The sequence below is a fragment of the Scomber scombrus genome, chromosome 14 (genome assembly GCF_963691925.1).
Source record: "Scomber scombrus chromosome 14, fScoSco1.1, whole genome shotgun sequence".
NCBI lineage: Eukaryota > Metazoa > Chordata > Actinopteri > Scombriformes > Scombridae > Scomber > Scomber scombrus.
The window spans coordinates 7,496,615-7,522,352 of record NC_084983.1 but is presented as its reverse complement, the minus strand read 5'-3'; the positions used below and the strand labels follow the sequence as shown (position 1 = coordinate 7,522,352).

Here is a 25,738-nt window from a genome sequence, read left to right as displayed (position 1 = left end):
CATCAGAGGTGCGTGAACAGCTTTAGAAAAGATGGAAAGCAGCATTTTCTGACTTGCTGCTAAACTATTTCATCACAGTGGTACATGTGAAGGTGCGACACCTATAATGACTAAAGCAAACAAGAACCTGAAAAATGCTTCACATTCGTACCAACAACCATTAAATTGGTCTGACGCGCAAGGCAAGACTGTGAAGGCCGCTACCGAGCAGTGACATGAGCCCTGGTGTATTATGGGTTTTTAAAGGCGTAGCGCTGACAAGACCACGCTTTGTTTACGAGACTACTTCTCTGTTTGAATGAAAGCGGCGGCCTGATAAGTCACATGTAGCCCTGAACCAATGACCTGTGTTAAGGAGGCGTAATTGTCTTTTTACAGCAGGCACTAAATCTATCCTCGCCTCGCCTTCGACGGTTTCACCCCTACAAGTGCCGTGCAGACTCCGGTTGCCTAGCAGCAGCTGTCCTCGAGTTGTTTCCTTTGTGGGGTTTTTTTTTGTTTTGTTTTGTTTTTTGACTGATGGGCAACAAAGTCAGCTTCTTTTTTACAGTTCTGGTAATAGGAAGCACTATCAGAGCTTGTTGCAGAAAGGCTCTACTGAAGGAATATGAGATAGTGCAGAATGCTTCATGCTTAGGAGGCACAGAAGGAATGCAGGGTGTTGAAGTGATGAATTTTAAGAGGATGAGTTTATAAGAGTTTATAAGTTGTTATTAGCTATATGTGTGAAGATCTGTCCGTGTCCAGGATTAGAATCTGAATGCTGCTGTGTGTATTGACATCTGTACTGACCTGAAGCCATCTGCATGTAACCAGCCAGGGTGCAGATCCTCCTCTCACATCCTCCACTGGGCAGGAAGATGGTGATGATGGCTAACAGGGAGCTGACGGCCAACAGAGCGCAGCCTCCTGAACACAGCACCGCACTGGTCTGAAGAACAGAAACAAACACACACACACACACAGAGCGCTGTTATTTTACATTCACTTAAAGCTGCAACGATTAGTTTAGTCATCCGCAACAATTTTAATAATTAAGCAACCATCTTTGTAATTTTTCAAGCACAAACACCAAATATTCAATGGTTCCAGCTTCTCAAAAGTGATGATTTACTGCTTTTATTATCACATATGAGTTTAAACTGATTATCTTTATTTTTTTGGACTCATGGTTGAGTAAAACAAGCAATATAAACACATTACCATGGGCTGTGATAAATTAAACCAAGCATTCACTGAAAGTATACCAGACATCACTGGGATAGAAACTCAGTTGCACATCCAGTATAAACAGGAGGGGGGAAATTCTTCAACTTTTTAGAAAAGAGGTTGCTGCTGTTAGGTAGCCCCAAACAAATGTCTGTGTTTGCCTCCCTGTCAAAGAGTTATGATTCATTGCTACATTTGAAAACACTCCCGAAAGCCAAAAAGTCTGTGTTTTGGTCAGGGCAGATTGTGTAATCTCACAGTCAATCCTCCTAACAGGTTAATGGCTCTCTCAGCTGGAAAAACAGCACTCCACGACCAAACAACAGGGCACTGTCCCTATTCATTACATCTTCGCTTAATCACACACACATGCTGGGAGCGAGAGGAGCCAAACAGAGGAAGGAAGCACTTCTACACGCTCACACACGACAGATTCATTCACACCTTTTCTGATGAGCTGTACAAATGTGTGCAAACATTTGAATGTGTAGTAGCACGCCCGCCATGCCTGTGACAAGGAACATCAGCACTTCCAAAAAGCATCCAGCATGTTTAATTCTTCTGCTGTGAGGAGTTTAAGTTCTTAACACAGAATCCTGCTAAACTGTCCTCTCGCTCTGAGACTCCTGGGAAAGTGTGCATTTCTGGACGAGTGGCAGCTAAGTCTGAAAGCAGTACAGTAGGTTAGCCCTGAGGGAGTGTGTGTGTGTGTGTGTGTGTGTGTAGGTGTGAGTGTGTTTCCCACAACCTGTGTGTCTTGGTGGTGCTGTTTGATGTGCCTAGCCTCTCAAAGTGACTCTCCAGCTTCAATAAAGCTGCCACACATCCTTCTCGACACTTTCAAAACGTGTCCCTCTTGGACAGGCGTAACACGCAAACACACACACACACACACACACTGCAAAGTCAGAAAACAGCGCCACATTAGTGATTAGCATGCAGGCGGGGGCGATCCGAGAGAAAATGTCTAACATGCACAAGGGAATTACAGCCCTAAAACACATGTCATTATGCATGTCCCTGATGTGACTGACGTGAATGGAGGGAGGATGAAAGCAGAGCGATTTCTATGCCTGACAGAAGTTTTAATTAGCTTGTTCGGGGTGTTTGGCAGAGAGGCTGAAAGGGGGAGCAGGAGAATATTCGAGACCAGTGATGTTAGTGGCAATGATGGTGATTATTCTTTTGACCTTTATTTGTCCAGGTTCGCTGAACATGTGTGTTCGTCTTCATGTTCACATCTGGATTACTGATCAGCTTCTTGAGAACTGCTGGGAGCTAAGTGCCTTGCACAAGGACACCTTGACCCTTGCAATCAAGCAAAGGAAAGCATGTGCAGAATGCGACCAACTCCTTCAGGATTGTATTGCAAATAATTTAGTGAAAGATTATAGGTTTAATTTGACTTGATTTATGATTAATTCTCACAGTTGCACAGTTGATTTCCCCAACTTTGTGATGGCTGTCACATGGGTGGTCCGCTGTAAGATGAGCCAGGAGACAGCAGACAGAGGTGCACAACAATGGGAGCTCGCTGCAAACAACACAATGTTCATTATTGCCAAATAAATTTAATCTGTCAGATCATTTGTGCTCAAATTACTGCACATTATCATCCTTGTCAATCACTTAGTTTTCCCACTTTCATGGTTAGTACAGTGCAACACCTGAGCCACACAACCACCTGACCACATCTCCATTTCTTCCAGTATCCATTTTATTTAGATACTCAATGTTTGCAATCTATTAACCTAATATTGTCATCTTGAAAAATACGGTGGAAACAATTCTTTAAAAAAATACGATGATGTTGATGAGAATTAATACGTTTCAGCAAATAAAATAAAGTCTCAATGATGTTTGGTGTAAAGCAGTCACATTCTTCTCAGCTGGAAAAAAAGGCCGACATGATTTATATCAAAATATTTCCAGCAGCTATAATTGAGTGATGGGGAAATGATAAATGTCTTAGTAATTGAAAATATTCACGGTGAGCATTTTGTCAGATACTGTCAGACACTTAAATCAAGTTTTTTTTTTCAATATTAACAATAGCACCATTAAACAATCATTAAGGCAGAAATCTATATAATCATAAAAAAGAAGTGGATATTCCAAAAGCTGCATCAGACCAGAATGCAACACAGTTTTGGATATGGTCAAAAACAGTGGTGCATACAATATAGAGACAGTTGAATGTAAGGTATTTATAAGAATGTATTTCCACCTTTGTGTAAACTAACAAATTCAGATAGAGTCAAAGTTATTATTGTCTAAGGCATTCTAGGAAATGTGAGAAATTCATAAATACATCATCACATTCTGTAATAACTCCTGAGCATTAGAGATTATATTCAGCAACACAAGAGTGATTCTTTCCAGAAGAAACAAGCTGTGAACACAACACTCACACATTATTAAGTTTAAAAAAAAAGAAAGATCTTTAGGGGACATTGCATGCCTTTATGAAAGCAACAGTGGAGAAATGACAGGAAAGAAAGGGAGATAGAGAGAGATTGTGGGTGACATGCAACAAACGTCCGCTGCCAGATTTGAACCTCGGATGTTGTGGTTATGTGACATGTGGCGAGGGGCATGTGGCAACCAGTCTGCCACATTATCACCTTTTAAAGTACTATGGACGCGTTCGCAAACAACTGGTAAAAGTCCAATATTCTTCTAACTCTGTTTTTGGCCTCCACCAACTCCTCAGTGAAATACAAACGGGTGGCTTTTGGTTTGAAAAGTTAGGCCGGCACAGGACGTCTCCATTGGCTCCAAAAATAAGTCTAACTGTATGGAAATCTATGAGAGTATAAGCATGTTTTTCACTAGCAATAATTAGCATTAGCATTCGCATTATCACAGTTAGCTAGTGCTAATGTCGGCTCCACCCTCTTGTCCAAATATGGTCACTTCTGGCTCCAAAAATCAAAGATGGCGACACTTAATTTGCTAAACTCAAATTTTTCTAAACGGCACACCACGGTGACTACGTTCATATTTTTGTAGTCTATTGAATTGAATTGTGAAATATCTGTCCCATTAGTAGCTAAATGCTCAACTATTTTCCCTAGCTAGTTGCTAACTTTATCTGTTGTTTGGTGCTTGGCAGAAAGCTTTTATTGTGTTTGTGCGTGTGGTTTTTTATTACTGAAAACAAGAACAAATTGTTGAGAGCACTGCCTTGCACATTACACACAGTCACATGATCCAAAATGATTATACAAAAATATTGATTGTAGCTTTCATACTGAAAAAGGACGAGATAAGTGAAGAAAGGACATTACGCTAACAAGAACTCTTATCTCTACTACTTCTGCTAACAGCTACTTGATTTTCTTGTTTTGAGCATAGCGACTACAAGAGGACAGAGAAGACACAGTAGCTCATACAGATACAGAAAGCCATTAACTTCGGTGGTCTTTGTTCTCCCTCCTTTCTTGCTGGAATGATATTCATGTATGCAGAGGAATGTCTTCTTTCTCCCCGCTGCTTGATCTTGGCGTGCCTCGTGGGCTCCCAGTATTCAGCCTACCTCCCACCCTGCTGTTCTTAATTCACTGTGACACATTAAAGGTGCATCATGTCTCATATAGGGGAGTGGAGCCAGAGAGGGGGAGGACAGCCATGTTCAGTTATATAAGGTACACTTTAACTAAACAATAAGAGACACGTTGTGATCGGCTGAATTAAGTTTGATGATGATAATTAGTATAAAAAAGTATAAAAGACTGTTTGGGGGGGGCAAGTGAAAAATATCATTCTGAAAATGGCTGCAAATATAAATATCTCCATATGTAAGCTGTAAATCCAGCTGCTATTTGTGCATTCTGTCCATTTTTCACTCAATTATCTGCAAGCTGTAATAGATTTATACACATGACATTTTCTGTGTGCCATTTAAACACAGCCCGGGAGACTAATAAAGGCTATCAGAGCGCTGCACAGCTATTTTTATAGAAAACAACCAACATTTCAATTAATGGTGTCCCAATTAATCAACTCCCAACTCTGAGTCTCTGTGCGAGTCGCTTCTGATGAAACAAAATCATAATCATTACCACTTTTACTCACAGACAATACAAAAAAGGAAAAAAAAACTTAGAAGAAACCCTAGTTGCTCTGAGCAAGTTAATTTAGTAGAAAATGAGCTCCTAACTGTACTGGTCCTTTCAGTGATGCTTCCTAAATAGATTGTAATAATGTGGGAATAACTGGTAGAGCCACTGCAACAGCTGGAGCCACAGTGGAGAGTGATGAGGAAGGGAGTGGAGTTGAAAGAGTGGAGAATTATGGCGAGAAGAAATACAAGTTTTCATTTGGCAGAAGACAGGAAGGACTTGTCTTAATCGCTTTGTCTTTCGCTCCGCTGCGGCATGACAGCTTTGATTTGAAAAGCAATCCACTCAGGATATTGTGACATAAGGCACAAAGACACAACTTTCATATCACCTCCCTAATTAATAGAGACAATAACAGGCGGACTTGACCCACGAGCATCATTTAATTCAATAATAACAAGCCTCTAATATAACCACACAAGTGTTACAATGCTGATTAAACTAAAGGCCACCAGCATTGACACACATGTTGTAAGACTACCTGTCTCTGTCGTAAAGAAACTTTATTGGATTCCCACAATAAATGGTCCACATCCTGAGCCTGTTGGAGCCCAATAACGGTGCATATACAAAAAAAAAACCCTCCATCCAGCTGCTTTGAGTAATAAAGGGGCAGTGTGAAGGGGACTATTTCATTTCCAATTACATTAAGGAAGTCAGGGATTACACTGTACGGGACAATGAAATTTCATTGTCTCCTCAGTTGGGAGTTACAAGATGGAGATGGCGAGGCATGTCTCATTAAACGCACTTTGCCTTTCCAAGCCTGGACCTCAATGGCTCGATGTTTCCGCGCAGGTTTCTGCTCTTCAGAAGTGCCGGGGCGAGGAGACAGTTACATTAACACTCAGCACCGGCCCTTGACAGAAATAACCCCGCCACTTTGCAATCTTTACAGCCTTTATGGAGGACAAGAGGTGAGGAGAGAGCGCTGCAGATCCACCGATAAGCAGACGTGACAAGTTTGTGCGTGTGTGTTTGTGTGTATGTGCGTGCTTTGGTGTATATTGTTAACGTGTACAGGTATACCATCTGCACACAACCTGTTGTCTCATCCTCTGTGTGTGCTTGCCTCAGCTCTCCCATCTCTAATCAGCATTCAGCAGTGCGAGAGCCCAACGGTCACACTAAAGCATCAGCCTTGACATGTTCAGCCTCTAGAAGCCCATTAGTGCTGTAACACAGCTTCCCTCTACATCTCTGGAGCCACCAGAGGTATTTCTGCTCCATCACACGTAAGGAGCTGAGATTTCACCTGTCCGGCTTTTGTAAACCGTTCCCTCCCTCCCCTTCCAATTCACTTTTTCTCTCTGCTTGTCGTGTAACGTCATCATCTTTCAGAGGGAATCTGACAATCCCGCACAAAAAGCACCTTCCACCTCAAAATGAATGTGCTGAATAATACAACCATCTCCTCATTGATCTTCACTGGGAGGAGACTGGGAGAGGGAGTGTCGTACAGATAAGTGCGTGTGACCGTCCTCTCCTCTGAATGGTTGACGACTCCGTGTGGAGAGAGTGAATATGAGATGGAGAGGAGATGAGAGAGGGAGGGGAGTGGAGATTAATCACCTGACAAGTGGATGGAGTGTCCATTTGTGCCTTGGGGACGGGCTGCAGATAGGAAGTGACATTCAGGAGCACTTAGCCGTTCCCTCTCAAGCGCACACGCCCACAGGGACTCACATACAGAGTCACTCCATGTTAGCATACAAACTCATGTACGCTCAGAGGGGAATTCCATTGTTTTTGTTGTAAGGGTATAAAGCTGTGACATAATATAAAATCCCACAGCAAGTATGATAAGCTGCTAAGCTTAAAATGATCCATATTAAGATTAGACATAGAAAAACACTTGTTGGGTCATGCAAAAGGTGCTTCTAAATTCATTCATTTTTTTGGGCCCAATTAAAGAGCAGTTCCTACCATCATGCTCTGTTTTTAACCTGCTAGAAAAACTGCACAAAACCTCTATGACAACAGTAAATGTTGGTCAGTACTTTCTAACATTAAAAAATATTCTTGATGAAAGTGGATGTATCAATTGTACCAGAATACATCACATTTCAGATTAACCTAAATCTTATATCAATTTCTGCTTGAAGTCTGCCTCTGTTAATTTATTCACCCAGGCTGATAACAGTCAAATTGGGTGATTTATTCTTCAAGAAAGAGAATCCACTCTGAGAGAGATCATTTTTTCCAAAAGAATAAGACTTTTTGGTGTCATACTGGATATGTTAATAGTGTGCTTTCACTATCCTTCTGTTGTGTATCCTCGCACTGGTGCAATAAAGAGAAACTCCTCACAAATACTTTCACACTTTCACAACATAACATGGGCCAACTAACACCAATAGTAACACATCATTTCTTTATCTGTATGGTCTCAGTAATTTGGAAAGAAAATCCCTCAAATGGTTTTAGCTCTATGTCCTCTGCCATTTTCTAAATTTGTTGTCTATTCATTTTCAGGGTATTAATTGTAGTAAAGGAGATGTCTGTCAAAGGGTCAGTGGGTAGATTATCCACTTTGGTCCAGACTGATGATGGACATTTGGAGTAGATATCCATGGTGCCCAGAGGATGAAGCTTAGTGAGTTGATAAAAACACCAGACATTTGTGGTTCAGACTGAAACAACAGTTGAATGGATTACCATGCAATCTGATGCCGGTGTATGTTCCATGTATGTTGTTGTGAGTCATTAGGTTAGCTCTGGTTTGCCGGTTAAGTTAAACTGAAGTTCATGTTTACTAGAATCTTATACAAACTTCTTTAATCTTACAAGTAAAGAACCTTTCCTCCTGCAATATTACAAAACTCTGAGTGAGACAGGAAAACCTTCCTATATTTCATGATGGTAAGGTACATAAGGCTGAGCACCAGCTTTTAAATGAAGAATTTTTGATCAAAGTAATGACACTAAAATTAATTATTTAAAAATGGAATACTTCAATAATTTAAAAAATGAGGCTCTAAGGGGCTGCTTTTTGCATTTCAGCTGATTTTTGGAATGTCTGAAGTAGCCAACTTTATGCATTAATATCACCATATGGGCCAATTTAGTTTTGGCCTCATGTTACTTAAGTCCTGGTGCTTGTTCCGGCCAAATGTCACAGAAAGGGTACACATTACAAGCTAGAGTGGTTTTAATTAATTCTATTTTGGGCCTTTGAGTTGTGACATTAATTATGTTTGCTAACACTACTCCTTTATAGTATTAGTGTTCACCTTCTCTAATCCAAGTCACACAGTAACACTAGAAAGTTGTTTATTGTCCTCAGACATCCAGTGTTCTCGTCCAGGGACCCAGACAGGACGCTCCCTGCTGCAAAGCAATGCTTTAATGTGGTGTTGAGTCTTCGGTGTCATGTTAAATGAAAACATGGCGAGAATCTCTTGTACAGTCAGAGTGTCGCTTTCACACACACACTCACACACACACACACACACACACACACACACACACAAGCAGATAGTTGAATGAACTGGGAGGAATGCCATATATGAGCCCAGGAAACACACCGGAGGCAAGGGAACACACACACACACACCTTTATACTGCACATTTCTAAGCATCTACTGTACAATATGTATGTCATGTGCATGTTTGATTTGGATCACAGCTCAGGCCAGGAAGTTGGTTCAGAGTCTTCAGAGTCTTCAAGAACACAACCTCAACCTGTCATTTCTGTTCTTACTCCAACTTCTGTCTAGTGGACTGCATTTATCAAGCAATATAGTGCTTTTTTGTCAGTGCGTGTGTGTGTGTGTGTGCGTGTGTGTGTGTGTGTGTGTGTGTGTGTGTGTGTGTGTGTGTGTGTGTGTGTGTGTGTGTGTGTGTGTGTGTGTGTGTGTGTGTGTGTGTGTTGGATATAGAAACGCCAATGTGAACTATGAACACACTGACATACAATCTTCAAGGCATCCTCTTCTGGACCCACAGCCAGTGGGAATTTGCACTACTAAGTAAATTATCGAGACAGATCCTTTATTATCAAATCTTGGTTTAAATAGCTGTAAAACCTTAATAATTTTACATTATAAAATGCTAACGTGACCCGTGTTTAATCAAATAGCTTTAAAATAATTGCTATTCTGCAAAAATGAGGCCAGGTAATATTATTCCAGTATGAGAGTACTGGTTGGTGTTTGGATGTCTGGGGATATAGTGAAACATCACATTTTCGCCCCTGGACATGCCCAAGGCATCCACTGTCGCTTGTCTGGTTCCAGTTTGCCCAGAGCTCATCTCTATAAACACATATCTGGGTATGAATGCAGAATCTGAAGGTTTGGGACACAATTTTGGGATCAGCTTCCGTTCTGGCGATTTCTACGGGAACATACTTTGATTGCATGCAGGTAAACAGTTCATGTGGGGAGCAAAAAAGGCAGAAAACTGTCCAAAATGACACCTACAGAAAGTATTGATGCTTGGTTTTAAACTGTTAACTGAGTTCAAACTACTACTTGTGAAAAGTCTGGTCATTGAGGTCGTCTCTCAACTCCAAAACCATTCTCACATCTCAAGTCAAGTTAATCGGACTGTAAATAATGACCTGCAAACGGAAGAGGAAGTCTTGGCCCTGGATATCCCTTATCTGTCATCTGGATATCCACTGACTACACTTGAACCCCCAAAATATTGGTTGTTGCCCCCAGAAGGCTAAATCATGGTCAGACGATAGCCGACGGGTTCTGAGATTGGTCCAGAGCTGCGGGCGGCTGTCTCCATGCCAGACCAAAAACTGCCACCTGCTGCATCACCTGGAGACAAAAGGGACTTCACCTCTGGGCTGAAAGGTGATGAATAAACCCACATTATTGTTGTGCTGCTGACTTCACAGTCTGCTCTCAGGTTGTTTCCAACTGTGGCTGTCAACATAGATTTTGCTGTTGCTGAATCCCCTTAGTGCCCATTAAAGTTTATTTTATAGCTTCTCAGCTTTTAACTAAATTAACTGTAGAGCCAATAAAAATAATAACACATTTCTAGGAAGGGCATAGTGAAATGTTATATGTGACATGCTGCTCATCAGTGATGTTGAAAGGTAAAAACTGCACTGTAAATGTTTCCACACCAACAAAACAGAAAAATTAGAGATCAGATTACTCTGGAGAGAGATTACTGGAGCTCTTTACGTGGTAAAAACCATTATGTTCAATCATGTTCTTCATTGTCAAAAAGAAGAAGATTTATTTCAGTCCATGAATAGGAGTTGTACAAATATAAGCTGCCTCGGGTACCTGCCAACCTGCCAGAAAACTTCAGTGAAGCTCCATTCCCAGAGCTGCTGGAGAAAGGGATAAACCACAGCTCTAGTTTTACATCAGCCGCGGCGCAGCGAGAGGAAATAGATGCACGTCTGTATCGTCCCAGAGGAGAATCATCTTTATGAAGCCCTCAGGTGGAGAAGCACAGACAATGACTCATATGTAAGAGACTGTGATGGAGGGCTATAGGACGCGGAGGAAAAGCTTCTATTTTAGGCACATTGTTCTGTGCAAAACACTTGAACACTCTTTCTAAACTACACGAAGCACCGCAGCCCTGCAGTCCCATTCATAGCAGCATACTGTAATACTGTCAAGCCATAAAGATCAAAAGCTGAAGAAAGTTGAAGAGGCAACTAAATTCCCTCAATGAATCGCTGATGATGACGATGAGGGCTTATATGCTGAGTTCATCCTTATGGGTTAATCAAGAATTGTGTGACAAGTGATCATGTGTCTATCTGGCATCGCTGAGCACCACCTGCACCCCACACATACACACACACACACACACACACACACACACACACACACACACACACACACACACACACACACACACACACACACACACTCTGCAGCACTCCATGGCTGATTCCCACTGCTTCCCTCCAGTGCATAGATCAGAGCAGCAGGCTTACACACAACTCACACGGCTGCACCTCCCAGGCCAAAGCTGAGTACTTGCAGAGATTGAAATCATTACACCTCCCTCTTGCTTCCAAAACTACGCCGCCTCAGATCAGAGTCATCATCAACTGCACCCGCAGGGCTAAATATCCAAACAGCATGCAACAACACACAAAAAAAAAGCCATTTTCTTCTGCTTCTTTTCTCTTTATCTCTCTCTCTCAGCTCTCAATTAAACAATAGTTGAGATCCTGGAGAAGGAGAGGAGGGGGGGGATGAGGGGTGGGGTGGGCAATGCAGGTTGAGGTATTTCTTTCTCAACACCACCTCGCTTCTCTCTCTTCTCCGCCGCGCTCTCCTTCATAATAGATCACACAAGCGGATCAGATCAGATAGGAGGATCAAATAACTAGTTTGAAATGTATGGGATCCCTCACAGGCCGGTTTAATGATGGCATCCTCGGAGCCGGGCCAGAGGTTTGTTCTGCTCTTATAATGGGCTGCTGTTGGTGAGGTGGGGGTGGTGGTGGTGGTGATGGTGGTGGTGTGGGGGGCTGATGGGTAGTTGAAAAGAGAGGAACCCCGGGCAAAGTTTCTCCTTTCTCTTCTTCTTTCAATAGATGCTGTAATTGAATTATAGCGCAAATGATACTTTTGTGTCCAACGTTTCCCCCCCTCTCCCTTCCCCCCTCTCTTCCTTCCCCCACTCCGTCTCTTCAAAAGACACCAGTCGTGTTATCTGTCTTGTTTTGTCTCTTGGCTTTGAAAGCAGATGCTATTAAGAAAACGGATGAAAAGCACGCCGTTAAAATTTAAAATGAAGCGACGAAATAACCCGGTAGGATGACTTCATTGTCACATGCGCTCATTAGATTTAACGTATGTTTGGCATCCCAACAAACAGCAGAGAGTCACCGGCGCACAAGGAGGATCGATCCAGAAGTTACAGTTGATCTTTTTTTCATCAAAAATGAAGGCACCGCAGGAGAGAGAGAGAGCTGAGGGGGAAGAGAGAGTGTTAGATGAGAGGATGAGAGCAGAGTGAGAGAAATGTGGAGAAGATGTGTGAGAGAGGGAGGAGGGAGCGCTTTTTCAAAGAGAAAAAAGAAATACTGTACTCTCTCACATTGAAATAATAACACTACAGCCCACATACTGAAAGGCTCCATCTGTACAATAGATGACTTATTCATCTAGTAGCTGTTTATCAGGCTGAAGATCACTTAGCGCTGTTTGCAGGTAGACAAAATGTATGATTCAAGTCGTCATGATAAAAAGCATTGACTCACCTACTCAAACTTTCCTGAACTGAGGTGAAATGTAAAAAACTTTAGTTGAAAAGCACATGGAAACATTTGCCTACTGTACTGTAAACTGAGTGCAGCTTTTGTACGGAACGAGGATTTCTCCCAAATTAACGCTTGCAGAACAAATTAAAGTGTTAATGATTTGAGTCTAGATTAAAATTTATCTCAAATTGTCGTCAGGGCAACAAGTCTTTTAGCCCGAACCTGCCAAAGCGCAGACTTATTCACAGTGATACTGATAATGAACTCCATCTGAACTCATTTTCAGACACAAATGACTCACTTGTTTATAATCTAATATAATGTTGATGTATGAGCTCAGTTGAGAACATGCAGTTTGTAGAGGAGCCAACAGCTGTTGATGTGATTAAACTGGCAAAATTTCATTTTCATTACAAGGAGTTATACATATAAATAATGAGAATATATACAACAATACAAACCATGATGAACACTTAAAGAGACCAGTCCAATATTAGCCTGAGGCATGAACCAGACTAAACATTCTTTACTAATAGAAGACCAATGGAGCATAACATGTGACATTCAATTAAGAATTATAATTTCTCATTTGAACAATACAACATATAAAATGATTGACTGCTGAACTGAAAATTGTCTATGCAATTAAAACTGCTTTTAAAGAGATTTCAACAAGGTTACATTTATATAGTCAGAATATGTTTCGCAGTAAGCTGATATCCTTAAATGTAAATATTCCACAGTATACAGGTCTATAATTGGCTTATAATTATCATTGCAGTCTCCTGATCATCTAACACAATCTAACCAGTCACTATTTATTCATAGTGGAAATGCAGAAATAGCATGTGTCCAAACATTTGACTGGTAGCCTATGTTCATGAGTCAGTACCAGTGTGTGCTAGGAGGCTTCCCTACACGCCTACCTCTTCTAACTGTAATCATATAATCATTACATTTGCCAACTCATGTTGCTTTTATTTGAGTAGAGAGCACTTCAATATTTCAAGATAACTTTCATGAAAGAACCAACAGGATCATTTCAGCCTGATAACAACATCTTAGCCTGTTAGTTAGGCCATATTTGTGTGATAGCAATATATGGAAATATTAGGATTGATAGAATATATCATCAGATACATTTGGAAAGTCAGTGTATGAAAATGATTTAATCACTCATTTGTAGAGGAGAGCATCTTCTGAAGAGCTGCTTTCATCCATCCAGTTTGAACTGGTTGACTATTCCCTGATGACTAGTGAGGATGCTGACAAATGAGGTAATTTACTCATATTTTCTTTACATTGTGGATATAATATTTATGAATCTTGCAGATTTGTGCTTGATCACAACTACAGACCTTCTCCCATATAAAAAAACCCAAACCAAACAATTAGTCTAAATTCTAAAAACGTATAGACAATGCGACCACGTGGGCCGGCCTCCTCCACCTGTAATAGAGGAGTTTAAGAGAGCGTGTGGGCTTCAGCTGAGGCCGTCCTTCAGCAAACCTCTCACACAGCTCACACCCCTCAAAAGCTCACACAGCCCCAGCTTGCTCTTGCATTTATGCATGATCTGCACTACCGTTGGTCCCAAGTGCGCATTTCATAATTCATGCATACTGTACTGTAGCAACTGGAAATGCTACTATATCTGCCTCCACCACTCTGCTTCATTTCATCAGCAAGTCAGACTGGTCCGTGTTATACTCGCATTACAGCAAACTCAGTGACCCCAAAAATGAACATGTAGCTATAGGGCAATATTTAGAAGAGTTTAATTAACATCTTTAGTTTGGGGGTCAAATTGGTAACCTGTGCTGGACCTTTCTTGCTCATAAAAAGAAGAGAAAAAAAAGAGGTCATCTTCCTCTCTTTAAATGTCTTTTCCACACACATCAAACCAGAAGTAGATCACCACAGGCTCGATGAATAAAGTGTGTTACCAGGTCTGGATCACAGTTGCATCACTTTGATAAAGTATCATCCTCCTGACTGAAAGTGCATATTAAGGAGGCTCAAAGTCAGTCCCACAGAGGCTCGGGGTAAGAATGATGTAACTGGACAACAACATGCTGAGCTGCTTACATGGTGACAGTTAATCATTAAACAGTAGGTCACTAATTAAACTCAATTTGTAATTTGCTGCCTTGCTGCGCGAACACTGATGAATGATCAGAGATTTCAGCGGGGTGTTTTTTTAACCATTTATTGTGGTGTGTTTTACCAAAATGCACAAACCTCTCTATGTTTTAGACTAGAGTATATGAGAGTTTTCTAGGAGTTGAGATGATCAGCTAGGAGCTACAGTTTTTATTAAAGTGGTTAATAACTGCAGGGGAATACAGATAAAATGCAGGAATCGTATTCTTATTCTCCTCGGAGGGTTTATATTTATATGCATTAACAACACTTGAACTAAAATCTTAAAAGCAACAATCTAGATTTTAATTTGCTCTTACGCTGATGTACAAATTGACTTGCATCCAAATGACTTTATTATACGCCTGCATTCTCTTATAAATGTCAGACTTTACCCCCGTATCCTACTGGGTACTCACATATTCATCTTTGGAGCTGCACATTAGCGCAGCATCAAATTCTTCACTGTTGCAGAACGGGGAAATTAACTTTTATTGAGAAATGTTTTTCCCCCCTCAGCTGTTTTTTTTGGGGGACAATCTGCATTATTCTAAGAAAGAGCATCCAAACGATTCACATTAGATGATACCTGTCGTTGCCCATTTATAAAACTGAAACCATGCACAGCTTTGGCATATTGTGTTATGATGTTGGCCTGCAACTGATTCACAGTAAAATTGACATTACTTCAAAGTAAGAAGAGGGATTGCTAATTAAATGCTAATACTGAATTAAAATGCATCTAGTACATAACTGTTAATACACAAAAACATTAACCCCGGTGACTGTATGAGTGGGTTGCCATAAATGTTTCCCACATGAGCCTGAAGGCTGCTTCTATCTACACAGTTCTTCGCCTCTACAAGTAACACAGAACTCCCCACAGAAAGATCAGAAAAGCTGATTAGATGCTGCAATTCCCTGCTGCACACCAGCAGGCTTTTCCTGACCCTGAAACTTTAACTTTTGAGGGGAATAGTTGCAAGTTACGTCTGATCCGATGGCTAATTTCTTCCTTTTTAAAAAAATGTATGACATGTCTAAACTGTCTATGAGCTTATACGAGTAAGATATTCCAAAGGTTTTATATAGCTCAGAATAAGTCTACACATGTGGGACTTTTCCTCTCTGAAGCTGCACAACTCGCTCCGGGATTCAACAGAGAAGTTGTGTTCGGGAGCTTAGATAGATCCCAGGAGCTTTGTGTTTTGATGTTTCGGGGTTTGGAGAGGAACGAAAAAGTGGAGCAGTAAAACTATATGAATCTGCAGCGGAGGAGAAAATAATCTAAATATATTGATTCCATCAAACTAGTATGTTCACCTCTTAAAGTAAGTCTTACTAGCATATTTTTGCTCTGTAGACAGGCAGCTTTAACATATGTAGTGGAGGTGGACTTACTGTATTAAAGCAGCAAACTGCTTTCCTGTTATCCCTGAGCTCTTTTACCTGCGACCCCTGTGCTTTGATTACTGATGGAGGCCGGCTCACACGGCTACAGTCGGCCTGTACGCATCGAGCCGAGTGAGCCATCATTTATGTTAAAAAATGGAGAAAGGCTCGCTGTTAAATCAATACATAAACTACCCGCAGGATCCCCAGTGGAGGCAGTGGAAGTGACAGGCCGCTTAACAAATGGACGGCGGCCTCCCGGAGACCACTGACTCAGCACGTTTCCCGGCGAAGGAAACAGCGCTCCGCTGCCCCATCTCTCCCCCTCTCCTATCATTCAGACAGCTCCCTGTGTCTACCTGGGAACTGCTGATCAGAGGGTCCTAAATATCACCAAAGCAAAGAGTATAATTCATAACGGAGATAAACGCACGGTTTGGGAATTCAGCCAGTATTTGAATAAACCATCCCTGTCTGCTGGGGGGGATATATCACAGTTTTGACCATCAGTAGCTTTTGGAGGTGCACATCATCACAGGGAGTGTTTTGCTGTGCCCGCTCCTTTGAGAATATCAGTTATCAGATATAAAAAGCAGCAGAAAATGATCCCACAGAGCAGGTAACATTCATCCATCAAGGCTGATGAGATCATAAATCCTTCTCCTCCTCAGTCAGACTGCTTTCCTCTCTATTTCACCTCCATGGGTATAAAATGCAGATCAACATGTTCCCCTCTCTCTCTTCCTCATCATCTCTTTCGAAGCCACCTGTTCTATCCATCATCTGGACAGCTGCTCCTCTGCACTTTCAATTCCTCTCCCGTATGCAGCGTTGACCTCTTGCCCCGCTCCGCCTGTCGACCCCCCCCCCCCCTCTCCCAAAAGCCAGCCGACACACACAAACACGGCCAAAATCTTGCATCTAGGAATTTTCTGACAGAATCCAACAGGACACAGGATTTAGATTAGACACATCCTACATCAAGGAAAGAAGTGAGTCTTTAAAAAAATTAATAAAGAATTCAGTTTTTTAATCATGTGGATGAACGTGTAGTGGGCGGTTGTAGCTCAGCTGGTAGAGCAGCTGAGCCATTATTGTAGGATTTGTGGGTCAACCTCCACCTCCACATGTCAAACTGTCCTTGAGCAAGACCCACACTGGAAGTAATGCTCCCAGTGTGTGTATAATGCATTTTAAAACCCAGTGACACAACCGCTCTGTACTGAAACCCAAAATATTGCAATTCATATCACCTATGCTGTAATATATGCATAACTGTGAGGAGTCCAATTCAATTTAACGGCTCATACTGTTCATTTTGCATATTTCCTTTTCACATTTGTAAGTTTGCGCTGTGTGTATTTGCGATTTTATAAAATGTGCAAATAGTTATACCAGCATAGCTATGCTGTGGTCATTAAAGTGAATCTAATCCAACTGAATTTACTTCACATCCAGTATTCTCAACATTACAGCCAACCATTTTCTAAAGCGCTTTAAAATGATTTCCTACCTTCCAGGCAACAGTCGGTTTATATTCTTCTCAGAGCGGCACATGAATTCGACTTGCAGAGGCTCGAACTGTTCTTGAAATGCGTAAGGCATTGCAAGCTTACTTGTCGGGATGTTCAAGGACACTGCGTGCAAAATTTTAGAGTGAGATTTCAAAAAAGCATTACATGAAGAGCTACCGCATGCTGGATATCACACATTTAAACCCCGACGACAAACAGCACAGTGCAAAATAGATGTTTTGAGATGGGATTGTGTGATTGGTTGTTTTAGGAATTCAATAATGACATCATTTGGTCAACTACTGAAAATAAAGGCTCATCCAGTAATGTGAAGAGATGGATTACCCTTTTAAAGCAACGTTTAAGTCTCTGGGTGTTCATTATCATTGTTTGCTGACATAAAATGAAACAAGTAGCTGCTTGAGAAGTAGAAAATCAATGTGAAAACTGTGTGAAAAAGTGTCTTACTCATTCTGATAGACATTATAGTCAAACTGCATTCCGCAGCTAATAACACTGAGAGTTCAAAGGAGTCTTTAGTTTAAATAAGAGAAAAGCAAGCGAGGGGAAAGAAGCAAGAATCTGGCTGCCGTCCAAAACGCCCCATTCAGCCCCAAAATCTATCATTTTAAAAAGCTCCTCTGTATACATACTTGCCTACCATTCATTTTGTCACCAGTCAGGAGGTGGCCTTGAAGTCAACATGCGCCGTATGATAATAAGTCAGCACACCACATTTCACGCAAGACTTGCTGTCAAAGGAGCAAACATTTATCTCTCTTTCCAGTTCCAGCGCCTTCCTCTGCTCTCTACACTGTAGTTTTCGCAATGAGTCTATTTATGTACCTGGTATAAGTCAAGGTGAACAGACACCCAAATACAAAACACCACTAATTCATATAAGGGAGGGCGGGGGGGGGGGGGGGGGGGGGGGGGGTGGGGGGGGGGGGGGGGGGGGTGCCAAGGATGTGTTTGTCTCATAAAGCAGGGTCTATGTGCTCCGCCAGGCAGCACACCTCCACCAGCGGCGAGATGATGTGTAGCTCCTCTCTTAACCAGCCTCCTGAAAAACAACCGGGCAGAAGAGCCGGTAGTAAAACACGACTCCTGACCTCCCCACGTCTCTCCTGTGCTCGTTCCCTCCTCTCGTCCACACCACTTACTTTCTTCTCCTTCTTCTTCTTCTTCTTTTTTATTTTCAGCTCATAGGTAAGTGTGGGAACAAGAGGCTGGGCCAAAGGTCGCAGAGGAAGCAGAGAGGAAATAAGCTGTAGATGGTGGCCAACACATTACAGGTGGAACTCTTTTTATGATATCAGCTGAGAGGAGTTCGGTTTATTACTGAGTGTGAAAATGGACTATGGCTCCTTTTGCGCTGTGAATGGGGGCGGTTTTGAGTGGATACAGCCTTTTTTTTTAGCATAGACAATGTGTTAGAGCTGGTATTTTTTTTGGAAGGATCACAAGAGAACCATTTTTATTTAAATAACTCACTCCTGTTCTTTTCTAATGTCCCTCGGCCATCTTTCCCTGAACCCCTAATTACTGCATCAGTGCTGACATGGCCAGCCACTGTACATCACATCAATGTCTCTTTTGATCACGCTGATGTGTGAGAAAGCATTTTTTTCCCAGAGAGTTAACATGTCTGCGTCATCTCTCTTTTCATCTCGCTGTGTGCATACCTGCACATGTAAAAAAACATACGTGTGTTTATGTACGGGTGCGTCGCATCGCTTTGACGTGTCATACTTGTGTGTGTGGTGAGCTGCGCGTGAAGCTCTGAACAGAATGAGGTCGGCAGGAGAAAGCAGCCAGACAAGTCCGTCTTTGTCTCTGATGCAAACCGGGCAGTGGACTCCCCACGGGGAAACAGGAATACAACATGTGCATTAGACCCCGTAACATCATTTATAACAGGCAGACACACTTCCACACAAATGGCTTTCACCACAGAGGTTCCCCATTAGCATTAAAGGAGAGAGGCCATAAGAGGCTGAGAGGAGAGAGAGAGGAGCTTTACTGCTACACTAAATCTAAGGAGCAACTCGAGCCTGCATCAAGGACGAGATGATGGTTTTCTGTTCAGCGGAGATTTCACAGCACTTTGCTAGTCTGCTGGGTTTTCTGTTGAGCCAGTGTATTTGTCAGTAAGTGGAAGGGAATACATTGAGTCAAATAGGAATGTGTGTCTGTGTGTGTGTGTGTGTGTGTGTGGTGTGTGTGTGTCATTGGACCTCCTGGCCCCCGTGGTGGAGGCCAACTCGCTCTCATGTTGCTCAGAGAGATAAAGGCCAGACCTTGTCCATCATTCTGATATTAGACAGCACACACCAATGAATCTCTGTCTGAACTGACTCTTCACTATGAGCATCATGCCCTGGTCTGAAGGACGTACATCTTATCTCATTAAAGGTGCAGTGTATAGAATTTAGTGACATCTAGCAGAATGGACTTGGCAGAAACGAAATATAATATTCATAAGTATGTTTTAATTAATGTATAATCACCTGAAAATAAGAATTGTTGTGTTTTGAGTTCATGAATTCCAGTCAACAATGTGAACAAATCTCAGTCTCATCTGTATTCATATATTACTACTACTACTACATACTTCTTAAAAATCTGATAGATCAAAAATCAAATGTACCTTCTTCAACATAAGCTAAGGCTACATGTTATTGAGTTACTGGAATATTGTTGGATATGATCCTCATGACTTCAAAGGGTTAGGAGAAACTTTGACAGACTTTTTAAGACTTTGTTTTATGGAACTGTATAAAACTTATTGGGGCAGTGAGTGGGTCAGAACCTTATTTTTCACTTAGTAAAAAAGCGAGGCCAGCATTATAAATGTTTTCACTGAACCCTCCTCTTAAATATATTATACTGTCAAAATAATATAACAGTGTTAAAGAAAAAAATTAACTCATATTACAACTGTATTCTTTGTTGGCTGATTGCTGTAAACAGTTGTTTAGTTTCTGATACTCATTGGATTCTTTGATATGTCTGTTTTCAAATATATTGATCTTCAGTAAAAATGTACTTAATTAAAGGTGAAATTATATACTTAAAAAAGTAGCAGTATACAAAAGCTATAAAATGAATGTAACATGAGTAAAGGTAACATCCTGAGCTTTAGGAAACTTTAAAATCATTTGAATATTAGTTCCTGTTTGAAACTGGTTTTCACATAAAATAACCTAATCCTCACACACAAATACACTGATAACATAGCAGTAGCATCCTTTTTCCTGTCAACAATTATTATCACAGTGGAACCCTCTCTTGATGTTAACATTAATGAAGGAAGGCAAAGATAAAAGCTGACTAGCAGCCAGACAAAGGAATCCCATGTGAATTTCATTAGATGAGTTATCTATCTACTTAAAACTAGTTCTGGCTCACTGAGTGGTGAAATGACATTTAGAGCGTCGAGCAGGGTTTATGCTCCAGTAAGTGTTCTTCATAGGTAGATGGCAATTAGGCATGGTAAAACATCTCCAGTAACGCCTATAATTTGTCTTCTTGGCATGTGTGGAAAGACAACACGGGCCGATTGTGTCTCGCGTGTCGAAGGATTTCGTTGGAAGCCAATCTCATCCCCTTTTTCCACAGCCCAGAATCTCCGCCTTGACATGCTGCCATTTTCTGCACAGACCGACAAAAGATGAGGAAGGAACTCAGACATTTTCCAATCAGTGTTCCTGGAGCTCGGCCACCTCTCATTTAGGCTACAAGACGACCTTGACATTCAGTGGGCACGTGCTGTATAAGAAGCCCAAACACACACACACACACACACACACACACACACACACACACACAGAACAATCCACAGACGCACCACCTCTCTGCCCAAACACACACACACACACACACACACACACAGCTGTATGTGTCTGAGCTGTTGGCTGGTTACTACAGAGGCCGAGCTAATCCAGTTCCAGTGTTTAGTGCTGTGAAGCAGCTGGAGGCCCACGAGCTCTTAACAAGTTAAGGTGAAAATGTTTTCTGGCAGGCGCCCTCCTCCTCCTTCACACTTTACCTAGCAGCAGCTCGTAGTACACCTCCTCCTCCGACACGTCCAACCTGGCATGCACCGCTGCAGCACACACCGCTTTCCTGCTGACTTCTGCGCACATACATACATACATGATACACGTGGCAACTACCCTACATCGCCCGGCCCAGCAGTGGGATATGAGGTAAACACGCTAGGAGGAATAATTTATGTGGAAAACCACCATGTAGAAGAACACGTTTTCAGTAGCTGAACTTCAACCGTCCCTGCCAGCCTGGCTACGGCTCACAGCTCTGGGCTCCTGAGCGCCAGCAGCACTGGAAAGGAGCGCTGTCCAAGCAAAAGCTTTTGACAACATGGAGCAACAACAGAAAAGCCCACAGAAACTCCAGCACAAGTAGGGCAGTCTCCCTGGGAGCCTACTTTATCCTCCTCTGTCCTGTCCTGTCCTGCCCTCCTCCTTCTCTGGTTCACTTACACAGGATCCACAGAGCTCAGATTGACTTTTCAGAGTGAGCCGAGCAAGTGAGCACACCCTTCCACTCTGATAGAGCTCGATATACAGTTAATAGTTGTCTTCGTCTACTCCAACACAAACACGGGAGTGGAACTAATGGCTTCTGGAGCGTGTGTCCATGTGTTTACCGCATATACAGACACACAGATTTGTGTTCCTGTGCGCAGGCAGGTTGTTGACAAGTTGAAAATGGAAGGCATCAGCAAAACGATGTGCACATCAGCGTGCAGTGGTGGAGTAATAAAGTGGCTCTGATGAAAACTTAATGGCCCCTTCACCTTTATTAATGGCTGTGGGAGCAGGATCGTGCGCTCGGGTTCACCGCCGTAATAACACATGTAGCCCTGCACAGAAAAGCAGCTCCATCAGCCTGGCGCTCACTGACACACTGGCAGAAGAGCTCATGATTGGAAGACCCACTAATTGACTTACTGACATCTGGCTAACTGGCAAAAATGACTGCTGATTTTAGCCAAATGAGCCTTAAAGGCAGCACACCAAAACTTTAATCTAGTGAAGGACACACAGTAGCTAATGTCTCAAAGTGAATGAGATTAAAAGTACGTACAGAGCCGGCCTGTCTATCTGTCGGTGCAGTTTCAACACCTGTGTTTTCCCTGTGAAAAGAATCCCAGGCGTTGCATTCTTCCCTCTCTGCAGATACTTGCTACAATCCCACAAGCAGCCACTTATTAATATCTCCCTTTCAAATGCTAATTCCCCTTCATACATAAATCATACAGTAACTCCAGAGGTGGCTGCTATTCTGCAGCAGTTTTTTTCAGATTTGCCAAGCTGGGGGGTCCAAAAAGCCTTTCCTGTAATAGTGAATTAAGTTATTCCACCACTTGCATGAACAGTAAGCATCCCAGATACAATCTTCTAACAAAGCCTATTGTGTTTCTAACTGAGGTGCTGGGATACAACCACCTTTGAGAACAAAGCAGTCATTTTCAAACTTTTTTTAAAGTCTCAAACAGATTGGCCAACAGACATTTGTGAGGATGTTCATTGCTGGGATTTAACTGCACAGCTGTTTACAGCCTATCTAAGGAGTGAAATGTAAGTAGGAAAACCAGCCACTCATGCATTCGCTAAATAGGTTCAGTTTTGACGAGGAGGCACCAAAGTGAAATTTCTGCTTAGTAGGGAGCCCTGAAGGGTGAGCAGCCTGCCAACCTAGTGCCACTTTAGCAGCTTTGATGTGTGTCTGCGACGCTGCGCTGCAGATGCTGCTCTGTATGATACACCCCCAGATCGTTGACTAATTTCTTCTGCATCACCTCAAATTTGTGTGTGTGTGTGTGTGTGTGTTTTTCCCAGAAACTGACTCAGAGGGAGCATCAGCCACATTAGTCATGTTGTAGTGTCATTCAGCTGGTGTGTGCAGCGTGTAGGCCTTACAGCAGGTGAACGAGTACAGAGTTTGATCATGAGGTGAAGAGTCACTTTTTTTCAAATCTGAGCCCAGAATTTACAAAAAAAACCTGACAAACATGCATGGAATAACAGCTGATGGATGAGTAGATATAGGGAAATGTGCATATTATATATAACATGTCATTTAAACTACTATTGTGAGTGAAAATGTGTTTTTTTCTAAGACGAATGACTTGTTATTGATGCAAATCATCTTGTTTGATTAATTATCTCAAACCAAGACACATTTTCTTCAATCAGGTGTAATTTTCTTGATTTAGTCAAATCATAAGAGCAGTAATTAGGCTTGCGTTTAATTTCAAGTCTGGGTGATTTTGCTCAGATTTGTTCATTTTTGCTCCCCAAAAAATATGCCCTGTTTTCAGTTGTTTCCTCTATCTTTTGATGCCACACACACACACACACACAGCCTGCCAAGCCCTCAGCACCCACCCACCCGCTCTCATCCCTCCACATGTGTTGGACATGGGTGTGTACGTTTACCTGCCAGGAGCTGGAGGGGATCTCCGCAAATTTACCCAGTCCCCCGAAGGTGTAGCATCGGTACATGTGATCCAGAGACTCCGAGCAGTGCCACAGCAAGCCGAAGCTCACAGAGTCCTTGTTGTTGTGGTGGTGGTGATGCTGGTGATGCTGGTGGTTGTTCCTCAGTTGGTCCTTAACAATCCAGGCAGGAGATATGAAACTGAAGCTGCAGACGGCGACCAGAGCGGAGGAGAGGAGAACCCAAAAGCAGCCCACACAGCTGAACATCGTGGCAGCTTGGGGCAGAAAGCCCGGAGACAGACCCAGATCAATCCCAAACCCGGCTTCTTCTTCTTTCTTCTCCCGGCCCAGGAGCGAATGCATTTGGAGCTCACACCTTCAAGAGCAGACTTTAACTTCAGCCCCTGACCCGCACTACATCAGCAAAAAAATAAAATAAAAATACATTTAAATTAAAAAGAAATCACTGGACATCCGCAGAGGCAGCCCCGCGCGCCCGTGTCCAGAACATCTGGTCAGCAAAAAAAGAAAACAGTAAGAAAACACATCAGCAGGAGGAGTGATGGTGATACAATAAAGTCAAGTCATCCGCGCGGCCACTCAGGCTGGAAAAATGCCCAAATCTGGCACACACGCGCGCAAGATGTTTGTCACACCCTAAAACTGGTTGCGCAGTTGACATGCCGGTGCAGGTGGAGGAGCGGGTTCATTTAGAGGCAGAAACACTAACAGACACATCTCTCTGTGCCGTTGCCTGCCTTCTGCTGCTCTGGAGGTACTTGATCTGCCTCAATACGGCCAGCGACGCACTTTGCGTCTCAGAAAAGATTGCGTCTGGACCACGTCAAGCTCACTGGGGTTAAAAAGACTGCGTTTCCGGATGTGATTTTCAAAGTGAAATCATGAGAGAGAGGCGTTGCATTAAGGTTTGAGACAGCCTTAACTGAAAAATAAAGGAGCAATTAATATTTTTATAGCAATGTGTCATGCAGGTTTGACACGGTCTTATCACATTATCAACAGAAACAACAATTGCCCTCATGGGGACAAAATGTGGCCACCATGCCAGCCTTCTGGCGTGGACCTCATCTGGTCCTGTGGAGGCTGAGAATCAGTTACCTGAAATATTGGTCGAGTCAGTTATCGCTGTCATTCAGTGCAGTATTTGGGACAGGAGAAAGTGGGAAATGTCGGTCACAACAGGGACTGTCAGGCAGGTTATCTGGAAACTTCCCCCAGTGTCACTACATGATAAGCAGCAGTCATTACGAACTCATGCATGAATTCTATTATAATAGCCTATATAAATAGATCCCAACATTTCCAAAGACACCAATACATCATGTATTTCCATTTGATGTAATTGCACAGCAATAAAAGAGCGTGGAGTGTTCAGCGTTAATATTTAAGTCAGTGAAATCATAATATAGCTTCAATGAGGAGCTGCAACAAGCTGATACACTGTGTAAAATAATCAGCTGGTGTGGAATAAGATTGTTTTATGAGACTTAAGGGGAAATAAAATTGACCAAACTGTATGTTAAATGCCAAACTGGATCATCTCAGTTTTTTAATGTGAATTGGCAGAACTTAGAGTCTGATAAGATCGTTTATTCAAGACATTTTTAATGAAAAAATGTTGCTTTATTTGAGAGCAGAAAATCCCCACATGTTAAAAATGAATCATGC

General features: G+C 42.2%; 1 protein-coding gene across 1 annotated transcript in view; it reads right to left on the bottom strand.

Moving 5' to 3' along the window:
• Positions 1-24,412, bottom strand: part of LOC133994583 (LHFPL tetraspan subfamily member 7 protein) — an 86,581-nt gene extending 62,169 nt beyond the window's left edge. Inside the window, exons 1-2 of the mRNA XM_062433909.1 lie at positions 24,047-24,412; positions 793-931 (exon numbers count right to left, since the gene is read on the bottom strand). Of these exons, the coding sequence (XP_062289893.1) occupies positions 793-931; positions 24,047-24,412 (505 nt within the window). The remainder of the gene's footprint in view (positions 1-792; positions 932-24,046) is intronic.
• Between the last annotated feature and the right edge of the window lie 1,326 nt (positions 24,413-25,738).